General features: G+C 43.8%; 1 protein-coding gene across 1 annotated transcript; it reads right to left on the bottom strand.

Moving 5' to 3' along the window:
* Window positions 1–243: 243 nt before the first annotated feature.
* Window positions 244–10,472, bottom strand: CAV2 (caveolin 2). Its single transcript, XM_054188098.1, has 3 exons — window positions 10,244–10,472; window positions 9,815–10,002; window positions 244–2,413 (listed from the first exon to the last, which is right to left on the bottom strand). Exons 1-3 carry the CDS (start codon window positions 10,391–10,393, stop codon window positions 2,263–2,265), a joined length of 489 nt encoding a protein of 162 aa, XP_054044073.1. The 5' UTR covers window positions 10,394–10,472; the 3' UTR covers window positions 244–2,262.
* Between the last annotated feature and the right edge of the window lie 2,099 nt (window positions 10,473–12,571).

Below are 12,571 nucleotides of genomic sequence, written 5' to 3'. Positions count from 1 at the left end.
TACATCCAGTAGTGCATGACCTAAAATGACACATTTTTCTCTAGGGAACGGCCTCATTCTCAAAGTTTGGATCCAGACCTGAGTTCTCTCAAAGCTCAGGCTTTTATAGGGCTCCTTTTAGACACAAGGGCTAGTACTGATTCATTTTTTTGTTTTATTAATTCATCAAGGGGACATTTTTCTGTGGAAAATATCTTTGTAAAAATCCTTGGACGTTGTGAAAGAAAATAACTCTCAAAAGACTTCAAGCCTAGCCTGACCAGTCTTTATTTTCACAAAGAGATATTTCAATTTTTAACATAAGAAAGGTGTTTTGAAGAGCACATCTGAACAGCAAGCTAACTTCTTGCAGAAGAAAAAAACTCCAGAGAAGTTTTCATGGGCACTAATCATTAAGATCCAGTTTTCAAAAGCCATATGAATCCCTCTCTAAATGGTACAAATGGTACAAACATTTTTAACGTAGAAAGATGTTCTTGATGTACAAAGAATATACAGTGTCAGCTAGCTTCCGTAGGCCAGTAAGCAAGAAAACGAAAATTCTCCAACTCATCTGTAAATAAAGCATGCGCCCGTGAAAAGAATTAAGCATGTTTTGAATGCAGCCAAAATTCAGCACCAACAGACCTGCTGAAGAGAAAGCAATCATTCCGCATGGGCTTAGTTACACACAGAGATACATTATTTTCTATTATAAATAAGTTAAATGCAGTTGATAATAGTGGAACTGCATTGATGCTCATCCATTTCTTTTCCCTCTCCCATATTTTGGAAGAACTGCACAGTATTCTGTGCTGTTTGGCATTTTGAGAGCTTTTAAAAAAGTTGAAAAATCGGAAAAAATGAAGTTGAAAATAGGAAAAAGCTGACATTTTATTATTTTATTACATAATCTTGTTTGATAAGAAATCTGTGACATCATTTTAGGAAGTAACATTCTAAATCATACAAACATTTTACAATTGCAAGTTATCATCTGTATTTAAAGAAAACAGCAGCGTACACCCATCAGAAGACTAATGTAATCTTAATGTACCTCTGCATATGTTCTGTTATTCTGGTTTCCACAGCCATAGTAGGTGCAGAAGGAAAGAAGGGCTTTTTTTATGGGTTAGGCTTGGAAGCAGTAAATAAGCAAAACGGAGAGTCAAGTCAATAGGTGAGGAGAATTAGACAACGATAGCAATTACACTCAATTGCCCTCTGTAAGAGCTTGCTACCTAGTTAAAGTGCCAGCATAGTGTCTACCATTTTAAATATCACAAAGTTCACACAGATAATGCACAGAAATAGGCAGGGTTGCATTTACTACACCCCATTTTTAATAAAAAACATTTCTCATAAACAGGTATTTCCAACTCTTTTGCATAGTCTTGTATGAAAACCCTTATAATCTTTGCATTTACATGCAACCATATATAATGAATATACTAGAATTGCACAGCAACACTTAAAAATCTACATAATTTAGAAACCGAAATTTTAGTTATCTAAAATCATTTTTTGCAGTGTCTCACTCTTGCTGCCTAGTAAGTTCGTTAGAATTCAAATACTATAGAAATAATGCTTCAAAGAAAACTGATCAAGTGCCATTTACAAAGGTACAAAATATACAGCAAAGTTAACCTCTCATTAAATAAAATATACAGATTAGCTGATGTTCCAAATCATTAGCTAACACCTTATTTTAAGGGATAAACTTCCAGGGAGCTTTTCCTCCCCAACACAGGAGAATTACACACCAGTTCCTTTCCCTATATGCTTATGCAATGAGTCACGTTCATTTTAATTGCTGCTAATAAAGGAATAAATTGATCATTTTGCATAGTGAGGGCCAAAAAATGTTCCCTGGTGGAACTGCAGTAAGATCAACGGGAAACCCTAAAGATCTGTTTCACCTAAGGTATCACAGCCTATTTGATTATTTATAGCAATAACGCCAAATCATTATCACTGTGGTGGCCGTTAAACCTCCATTAGAATTCTCCTGTAATCTAGCAATCGATGTACCGTTAAAATAAAGTGTTGCCAACATACTCCGCGTTCGCTCTGTTGTTAAAATAGTGAGCTATGAAAACTGCCTACTTATTCTTAAACTGATCTCCCTGAAAATAAATGAGTTTTAGAGAAAAAATAGCATGTTCCCACTTAAACCAGCCATTGTAATTTAACAGTTTGGAATGAATGGTAAGTGCTTGTATGTTAGGTTAGCGAAGAGGTATAACACCAGCTACAGTTACAGCAGTGTCGCATCCCTGACGTTTACTCTTGGTCCAGGCGTATGTTAACCATGGCGAAGCATCGGCCTAGGCTGTGAAAGAACGGTACGACGAAAACATCTGTCAGGCTCTTCCATATAGTTTGCACTGAAGGCAGGACCATGAGGCAGGTTTTCACGAAAGGCAGCACGATCCTGTAAAAGAGAAAATGCAAGATTTGAAGATTGCTGCTGCTATCTGAAGGGGCCTACAAGAAAGCTGGAGAGGGACTTTTTACAACGGCATGTGGTGATAGGTCGAGGGGTAACGGCTTCAAACTGGAAGAGGGTGGATTTAGATGAGATAGCAGGAAGAATTTTTTCACTCTGAGGGCGGTGAGACACTGGGAAGAGGTTGCCCAGGGAAGCTGTGGATGCCCCATCCCTGGAAGTGTCCAAGGCCAGGCTGGATGGGGCTTTGAGCAGCCTGGTCTAGTGGGAGGTGTCCCTGCCCATGGCAGAGGGTTGGAACAGCGTGATCTCTTAAGGTCCCTTCCAACTCTAACCATTCCATGATTCTATGAAATCAAGATAACCAAACACAAGTGTGAAATCTTATGGAAGAGGAAGTAATTTTATAACTCTAATCTCTAAACAAGTTGCTTTTACGCTCTCGTATGCATGCACCATCAATTTTGTTTGCTCACAGCCTCACACCTGCACACGCAGAAGCACCATGATGCATGTGCTCCTCTGGCCAGGATCATTTGCGTGCAACACGGGACAGAAGACACCAGCTTTCTTCTCATCATGTCTCTGCTCCTTAACTGGCAATGCTGAGCTAATTTTTGGACAGGCCTTTTACAGGGGGTGAAGTTTTGCTGTTCTCCCCCTGCTGCTGGAAGGGCTGGTGTACTTGATACACTGCAACCTTGATGCCACCCCAACTGTGGCTGAAGAGCAATGTCCACCCCTAAGGACTCATCTGCGCTGTGGGCGATTCTGAGTGTGGATCTTTGGGGCTTAACAGAAGCACCACGTTCCCCAGTTTTATCGATTGGGAGCAGCGCTCTTTACGATCTGTTCTTGCCCTGCTGTCCCTTTGGACATCTCTTTTCTCTGCCTCGCTCACACACACAGGTGCACGGGCACACGCACATCGCCATTCCTCTCTCATTCCTGACAATCTAACCCTGGCGTTACAAGCTGCTACAACAAAACCGAGAGAGTAAAGCAATATTCGGTTACATTTGATTACAATAGCACAGACACACGCCGAACCTCAGAAAAATGGGATCTTGCTGATACTGTAAAGTTTTTCATTTTGGGTGAGAAACTAATATAGAATGAGGTCCAAACTCCTGCTCAGGGGAAAGACATTTTTATTCTCTCAGGGTGCATACCTGAAAGTATTGTTCTTTCACCTCCTGAGCACTATAACCATCTGGGGATGCTCTCCATATGTCCCAATTCCAAAGCAGTGTCATTAGCGGTGGCTTACTTAAGCCAAGCATTCTAACAACGGAGGCGGCCAGAAGTGCACATATGGGCAGCTCACCAGGGCCAGTGGATTCATGATAACTGACCACACTGCTTTAAGTTATTCTCCTGTCTTAATCATTTACTGGCCAAAATCCCAGGTCACTTCACTAAACTGGATGTTCTTATTTGGGCCCAGACAAACTAAATGTATAAATTATTTATGTAATACTGAAGTGGCACTAGAACAAAAAAATATCTCTGCCATATATAGCACATTTATTTTCTAAATTAGGCAGAAGAAGCTATAGATTCTCTTGATAAAGATAATAAACTCTGTTCTAGTTTGCTGTTGCATTCAAAATCTAAGATCCCAGTCTCACGTCCATATAATTCCATTGCAGAACTCTCTTTGGCTTTGATTGGAATGGCAGGAAATATTTAATTTACTATTCCATTGTAAATCTGAAAAATATGTAAGTATTGTGTATTTCCAATGAGTACCCCTCAGAATAACAAAGTAGAAAAAAAATTGTACATTTAAAAAAAGTTGAAGTTTAAAAATGTAAAGAGTTAAAATGAGTTATTTTCAGTGTTTGCCTAACCAGATTCTCAGCTTTTATCATACAATGCAAGCCATATACTAGTATGTCTATGCTGCACTCTAAGCTAACCCGATGGATTTAAACAAGAATAGTTTTTCTAAAACCTTCTCTTCTTTTGTCTCTGCTGAAACAGCTAGCAATATACACACCATATAGAACTGCGAGCATTACTGGAATAACGTGTACCTAGTTTTAAACTGAACTCAGTAAACTATGTGTTTTATAACCACCTATAGTATCACAGCATATAGAATAGATAATGTCTAAAGAATAAAATTACGGCTTCACATGTTACAATACAGTTGATAAACATCAGTAATGCAAAGGGGGAAAAAAAGGGTATTTCTCCAAGCAACACAGGGAAAACACCAGAAATGGCTACTCAGCTTGTGTTGATTTCACCCCTTTTCTATTTCAGCTAGTTTATACAGGCTATGTCACCGCTCCTTTGCTGCCATCTAAAATTAATTTGGCCTGCCTTTTTTTTTTTTTTTTTTTTTTTAAATCTAACTGAATTGCAGAGAAGCAGAAAAGCTGACATTTCTATTGAAACCTCTGTCGGCAGGATCACACAAAACACAAACTAAACAAATACCACACTAGGCAGAAGTTTCCCAGAAAGATGCAGTGAATCACCAGGATGCCATTAGGGAAGGCTGGAAAAGCAGTGATTGTACTACTTGCAACTGCTGTAGAGGTCACTCATACAGTACCGGAACTCAACCTTTTTTGACAATCTTAAACACCATAAATATAAAAATGTCTTGGTAATGTTTTGTAATATTCTAATACTTTCTATCTGATTCTATGATAAATGCACTTGAAAAACAAAGTAGGTTAACTCCGTAGGAGGATACGTGAAACATGCTAGCAACCAATGCTAATTAATGTAAATAACTTTCAATTTTAAATAAAAAAAATTTAAATAAAAGTCAGTCTTCTTAGACAACAATTACTCAAACACCTTTCCTCAGAGAAGAAAATCCCTTATGCCCAGGAGAGCAGTAAAAGGTATTTTCTAACTTTAAAAAATGCGAGTGTGTCTATATATGTATCTACATGTTCTGCATAACATACGTTATCCTACTGTGCGGCATTTCCAAATCATCAGAGGGTGTGATGTGCCTTCTATGGAGTGACCAGACACACTTAAAAAACAAATAACCAAGCGCCATTAGAAGCTATATATTTGTTTTTGTGGCCTGTCAAATAAACATTAGGATATACATCCTTTACTCCCAGTGTGTGGGTTTACTCCAGTCTGCACTTCTATTCACAGAGACAGTAAATGTTTGCTTGAGCAATGCCCAAGAGTGGCAGTAAAATCGGCATATCCCAAGGATATCAACATTTACCACTAGTGTTGCCACACGGCACAGCGCTGGGAAGAAAATCAAAGCTTTGTTGAATTTGTCATCTAAGCTGAATCTTAGCCAAGGTATTTCAACTACCCGTATGACCTCTCATTGAATCTTGCTATGTATATATATCACAAAATACCCATCCTTTCACTAAATAGAAGGAATTACCTCTTTTGGGAACTGTTGGACTGAAAAGACCAAATTACCCCATTTTTTCCACCCTATCTTATTTTCTCTTCTTTCTGTTCAAGGCATGACATCTACAAAACGATACCCATCAACATTTCACACTTTTGCTCACATTACTTTTTTTTCTGCTAATCCCTGAGGGAACATTTTTGAGAGCCAAACACCTCTTGGGAATGGCAGAGTGCAATTTAATTCCCACTGATAAGGGTATTTCGAGTTCAAAGCAGCCCAACTTTTCACGGAGCTGGGCAATACGGTTGGAGCAGTCATTCAAAATTAATTCAGATTCCTGCTTCAAAGTGAAGAATCACATCTTCTCCTACAACGTTTTTCAAAACGGAACTTCAGACATGTCTTAATGCTATACCGTTCAGTGGTTAAATTACCTAACTCCACATATACACATGTACTACATCATGATTTTGGATTAGAAGTCTTGCACGGCTCTACAATACAAGCACGCATTGTCGTGAGTCACAGAGCTTCTTGTCGCGTCCCATTAACCCTTGGGATATTTATGAGTGAGGCAAGAGATAACCACCAAAGCCTTCCAGGACCCATATATAGTATATGAAGTGCATTAAAACCAAACATTATATATCCCAGGACCTGGGTAGACTGGAAAAGATAAAACTAGAAAGGAAGCAAGACAACATCCCCCTACTTCCTCTTCAGAAGCCAAGGGATATATACTGGACATGAATGAAGAGGCATCAAGGCAACACCAGATCATAAGGTGGGTCTTCATGGCATAGCTGTACTGTAATTTCTTTTGATTTCAGACAGCCAGTAGGAAGGTGTTTTTGGAGTTGAGTACGACAGCAATAAGTTATGTAAATGGAGTTGTAGAGAAAGAGGTAAGAGGCAACACATGTCCCCATCTATTTCTCTGTGTATAAGTCCCTGGCTACATTTTAGCACTGTGAATGGAAGTTCAAGCCAAGAGGAGCTCTTGAGTACCTACTGCTCCAGCTGATTGACAAGAACATAAAGCTGTCTGAGTTCTTGTGCTTTAGAGGCTATTTCAGATCCAACGCTCAAGTTATGGATCCTCAAATGAACCACTGATTCTTAGCATAAATATGCAACATACCAGAACAGTATTCAGACAAGACTGCAAGAAAGCATATATAAGATTCCAGTGTTAATTTCCAAGAGATGGCATACACGCGGCTTGGATCAGTCCTTGATCTGTAATAGAGATCATGATTTTGCATGTGCTGCCTGGAAAACCAGCAGTGTTCTGCTCATGTTCAAAACCCGATAACCTTAATCTAAGGACATGTTTAAAAGCTTGCTCAGATATTCACAGAAAGATGTTAAAACTCAGTCTTGACAACTTCCGCAATCTGTGGTGAGAATGACAGCCATCAGTAAAGAAGAAACGTGAAGAAGTAGCGTTCCTTGAACTATCTTGTAGATAGGTCACCAACATGCTAGCTGGCACAGTTTCAGCCCATCAATACCAGGTAGCGTAAAACTGGACTCTATCTCAAGCGGCCAGTTTGAGAACAGAACCAGAATATGTTCCTGCTTTATAGGCAAAAATGAAAATTAAAGTGTATTATTACATACCTCTTGCTCAGCTTTTCCATGAATTCTCACATGATTTCTTCCTCCTTTAGCAATCTTTTTGCCAGTGAAAGACTTATCTACCTACATACTATCGGGTATAAGAGGTGCAATTCATGAAGTGCCCTTGATGCACAAGGAATGCTGAGCCGGATTTTTGTGGATGTTTAGCATGCTGACAAAACTGGAACAACATGTGTGACAATCAACAGAGCTTTGTGCCTGAGCACTTCCAAAAGGTGTTGAAACACTTTCAAATTTAGCCTCAGGAAAGGCTCCCCTACGACAGATCAACATCATCATCTCACTGGTTTGGGTGATGGCACAGAAGCTCTGATAAGCCCTCCTGCAGGCAGCCATGTGGGAGGGTGTGCTCAGGGTTTTCCCATGAAGTTTCAACATCTGAAGACAGAGTTATAATGGAATTCCCTTCCTCTCACCCATCAAAAAAAAGTTACTATTTTTTCGAGACCAAATGGAGCTACATGGGAGCCAGTACCATGTGTTTAGGGTCCTTATGCCTCCACTGACTAATGCCTCTGCTATCTGTTGCTTCTATGCCACCCTCTCGAATGCAGAAACATTGAACTCCTTACTCCCAAGAAATCTGGAACATGGAGAGCTGTAGAGAAGCCAACTTAGTCTCAGTGCGTTCCACCTTTGCATTGGAACAAATCCAGCTTGTGGTTGTGGGAAGACGAGACAGTGCTGGCTTTGGATGGTAGCACTGGATGGGGTCCAAGGGGGTGCAGACAGTGCTAATGAGTTACGTGATTCTTTCACACCCATCCCAGGTGCAAGGAAGATCAACATGAATGATCACCTCTGTATTGACAGTGAACACAGGGAAGGAAAATTAGTTGATGGGGAAGCACGTGTGTTCACAGAAAGTCAAGGGAAACTTTTCAAAATCAAGTGCCACATTCAGGCAATCCTATTTGAGACGTACTGAGAACCCACAGTTCCTGAGAGAGTCACTAGGGACTACTTGCATAAATAGAAACTGACCTCTGAGACCTGGTTCAGTGAAACTCATGCCTACGTATCCAGGCTGTGAAATACAGATACAACATCATTCCAAAGCACAAAATCTTATCAGAGTCTTAATACTTTGGGCATCAATGAATTCTTCCATAGATATTCCACTACTGGAAGTCTATATGCCCACCAAACCCTTTTGCAGTAACATGGCAGAGTACAGTACAGTGACTGCTGACACACCTAAAAGTCTGGGGACACTAAACAATGTTCACCATAACTCGGGGAGCAGCAGGTGGGCAGCTCTAAACTACATTGCAACTCCTTTAGGTATTATGCAGACTTTATGCTCCAAAATTCAAGTTAATCAGTTTTTGAAGTGGCTCATGACAATGTCATCAAACCAAACTTCCATTCCACTTTTGAAAACTGAAATCTACATCCAAAAGTTTGCAACCACATGTTCAGACAACCAATGTGTTCCTACTGCTTTGAGTTTGTTTCTCATTTTCTGGATTGTATTTCGTTTCCCTTAACAACTTCATGATTCCAGTGTTACCCAAGTCAAATGAGACTGCCCAAAACCCATGTATATGGAAAACCCTGGTTTGCCGTAATGATGTTGACAATCCGCATTCACCCCTTCCGCTGCAGCCTGCTGGATTCTCAGTTCTTTCCTCATCCTCATTCTTTTCCCTGCCTTTTTTCCTTCTCCACAATCATCTGCCTTTCTGGTCTCAAGGTACTCTTCCCTGCTATTTTGCCAGTATATTCTGTTTAAAGTGCACCAGGTTTGCTGTCACTTGGAGGGCTACTGTATTTGCCTGTGAACCTGGGCCATGGCCAGAAGCAGCTTTCCTGATCTCAGCAGGGGTTCTTTGCTGAGGTGGAAGTGCTCTGGGGCACTGCACCTAGAGATGGCCATGTACCAGCTGCAAGGCGGTGACAGTAGATTTTGTGGCAGTAGCAAAGAAAGAGTGAGCTGGGCCCTCAAAAGCTTCCTTCAGTCTGTGAGGAAAAAAATGACAGAGGTAACCGTACTGAGAAGGCATCAGGCGTAAGTAATACTTCTGCCCGGGTTTTTCATTTCAAATATACATGTTTTAACAACTTAACAACCAGTTTTACAAAAAGCAAGCAATCATATTATCACTCCAAAAGCCAGCCGAGGCTGGAATGCATTGCGGTAGGTGCCACACAAATGGTAAAACGGGCTCTCTGCCCCAAGGAGCTTACACAGATATGACAGACCACTGGTATAAGCAAGGCAGGCAACTGAATCACAGAGAAAGCATTGTTTTCATTTAAAAATACAGCAGATAACGTAAGTCCGTCTGACTACCGGTTGTGAAGGCAGTGACCAACGGTTAGGCAGAGTCAGGAGAGTTCTGCGGAGCTGTCGGCAGAGCCCACGCGCGGCGAAACGCACTTACCAGATGTGCAGGCAGCTGAGGACGGCGAAGACGATCCCCACAACCAGGGCCAGCGGTATGGCAAGGACCAGCGTCAGGAGCTTGTAGATCACGTACTTGCTGAGCTCGAAGAGAGCGTGGCTGCAGATCCAGACCTTGTCGAAGGAGTGGGTCAGCTCCGGCTCGGCGATCACGTCCTCGAACCCCAGCTGCGACAAGAAGCGAGCGGCCCTGCCGTTACGCGGAGCCGGGACGACGGGAGACCGACGGGTCCCGCCCCCCCGCCCCCCGCCGCCGCGCCGAGGCCCCTGTCCCGGCCGTCGATCCCTATCCCCGTCCCCCACCCCCCGCCGCCCCGCCGACGGCCCGTCCCGGCCCGCCGATGTCGATCCCCGTCCCCCCCCGCAGCCCCGCCGGGATGGTTCCCCGCGGCCGCGGCCCGCCCCGCACCTGAAGGTGGGCGTTGAGCCCGCGGGGGTCGCGGTCCAGTTCGTCCTCCCCGTACTTCTCCGCCTCCGACAGCGCCGGGCCGCCGCTCGGCGGGAAGTTGTCGTCGTCCATGAAGATGCGGGTGTCCGCCTTCTCCGTCTCCAGCCCCATGGCGCTGCCCCGCCGCTCCCCGCTGCCCGGCCCGGCCCCGTCCGCCGCCGCGGCCCCCGCCGTCCCCGCCGGGCTGGGGCGGAGCGGGGCTGCCCGGGACACGCCCCGCCGGGGCCGGCAGCGGCCGGGAGCTCTCCGCAGCGCCCAGGGACGCGCCGGCTGAAGCGCCTGCTGGCAGCCCAGCCGCCCCGCGGCTTGGCCACCGCTTCACGGGCCGGGGCTTGCGGCCGGGCTCCCCTCCAGCGCTCCGGGCGGGTTGAGTTTCCCCATTCACCCGAAATCCCTCCCGCGGCTCTTCGCTGCGGCCTCACGCGTAACTGGGATTTGCAGGGGCAAGCGTTTGTGGCATTGCGGCAACAGGCAGCGGCAGAGTCGAGGCCGTCGTGCGTTAGGGTCGCCTCTGCTGCCCTCGTCACAGCCGTAGGGGAAGGGAGGAAGGAAGGTGCGCCATCCCCCTGATCATCTTTGTAGTCCCGAGGAGGGCCACGAAGATGATGGGAGGGCTGGAGCACCTCTCCTGTGAGGACAGGCTGAGAGAGTCTGGGATTGTTCGGCCTGGAGGAGAGAAGGTTCCAGGGGGATCTAATAGCCCCTTCCAGTACCTGAAGGGGGCTACAGGAGGCATGGGGAGGGACTCTTTATCAGGGAGTGGAGCGATAGGATGAGAGGTAACGGTTTTAAACTGAAAGAGGGGAGATTTAAATTAGATATCAGGAAGAAATTCTTTACTGTGAGGGTGGTGAGGCACTGGCACAGGTTGCCCAGGGAGGCCGTGGATGCCCCATCCCTGGAAGTGTCCAAGGCCAGGCTGGATGGGGCTTTGAGCAGCCTGGTCTAGTGGGAGGTGTCCCTGCCCAGGGCAGGGGGGTGGGAACTAGGTGATCTTTAAGGTCCCTTCCAACCCAAACCGTTCTATGATTCTAAAGGTGTGTTGCCACTGCCCACAAAAGTTCCCACGTCCAGCCCCACCGGTGTGTTACCCTCCAACATTACTTATTTGGCTCATACTCCGTAAACTGCCTAATTGTTACTGCAATAACATACTGCATCGTTACAAGCTACTATTGTGCCCTCCTTGGTTTTTAGCTTCAGTCTGGAGAGATTATTTCCTCTGTTTTATTTGAGAACATATTTTAAGCCTTAGTGTACTATTTTTTTATATAAATATATATAAAATATATTTTTTTATATATATCTAAACAGAACACTAAGGCTTAAAGTGTATATATATATATATAAATAGAGCAAATTGCTGTAATGACTGCTAAAAATATTTGATAATATTGATAGGCAGTGTGAGCTCATGAGCTGTCAGGAGTACATTCTTGCTGCATACAATAACCACCATCACCCATCACTCTCAGAAATAGAAAGGACATTACTAATCAATGATCCAGGCTTGTTAAATTAGAAGAAAGCTGGTACTGGGAATTTTCTTCAATTTCACCACTGCATTAAATTAAGAATAACCTTTGCTTTGAGAAGCTCACAGGAAAGTGATATAAAAATAACTATGCAAGGTTTGGGTAGGAAATCACCTAATACAATGCTCTGGACCATACCACATTGTTCTTGACCGGATAACTTCTGCAGAAAAGCTTCGCATCTATGTGTAACTCATGTTGATGCTTTTTTCTCCCCCGCTGATGATTTTAGTGATACTGGTGTCACGTAAATGGTTTGGATCCAGCAATGTAGCTGTGGCTCATTAAGTATAAAAGCCTGCAAGTTTACAACTAGTTCAAATGCAGGCAAAGAAAGAGCATGATGACTCAAGACATACTTATGAGCTGCATTTCTACCCTCCCCAAATCCTTTTTGTTCCATGAGTGGGAGGAATAAAAAGGGCAATTGACAGACCTGAGGTTCAGAACCGCCCTTCAGGGTGTTTCTGTCCGGCAACTATTATTTTTTAGCCTATAAATATGGGGAGTTGAGTGCAGCCCAAAGGCATTCAGCAGGCTCCTGGTGGCTGCTTGGGTCTGGCACAGGAACCTGTGTTTGGTGCTGCTGAAAAGCAAGGTAGGAGCAACCAGCAGAGGATCCCAAACTAGCCCCTTGGCTACTGAAGTGAGAACGTACTGGTTTATGTCAGCTAGTTTCTGCCTTCCCCCTCGCCAGAGGCATGGATGGGGCTCATGTGCACAACCAGGGAGCTGCTTTTGAACAGCTCTGCCC

This window comes from Rissa tridactyla, chromosome 1 (assembly GCF_028500815.1).
Source record: "Rissa tridactyla isolate bRisTri1 chromosome 1, bRisTri1.patW.cur.20221130, whole genome shotgun sequence".
NCBI classification, from domain to species: Eukaryota; Metazoa; Chordata; class Aves; order Charadriiformes; family Laridae; genus Rissa; species Rissa tridactyla.
This window is presented reverse-complemented; position numbering and strand designations above follow the sequence as displayed.

Bases quoted from the DNA above. Each gene is read 5' to 3' on its own strand.
- CAV2 (XM_054188098.1), bottom strand. From the start codon at position 10,393: ATGGGGCTGGAGACGGAGAAGGCGGACACCCGCATCTTCATGGACGAC. The intron at 10,003-10,243 runs GTGCGGGGCGGG...TTCTTGTCGCAG, and splicing joins GGCTCAACGCCCACCTTCAG to CTGGGGTTCGAGGACGTGAT. The intron at 2,414-9,814 runs GTAAGTGCGTTT...TCTCTTTTACAG, and splicing joins CTCAGCTGCCTGCACATCTG to GATCGTGCTGCCTTTCGTGA.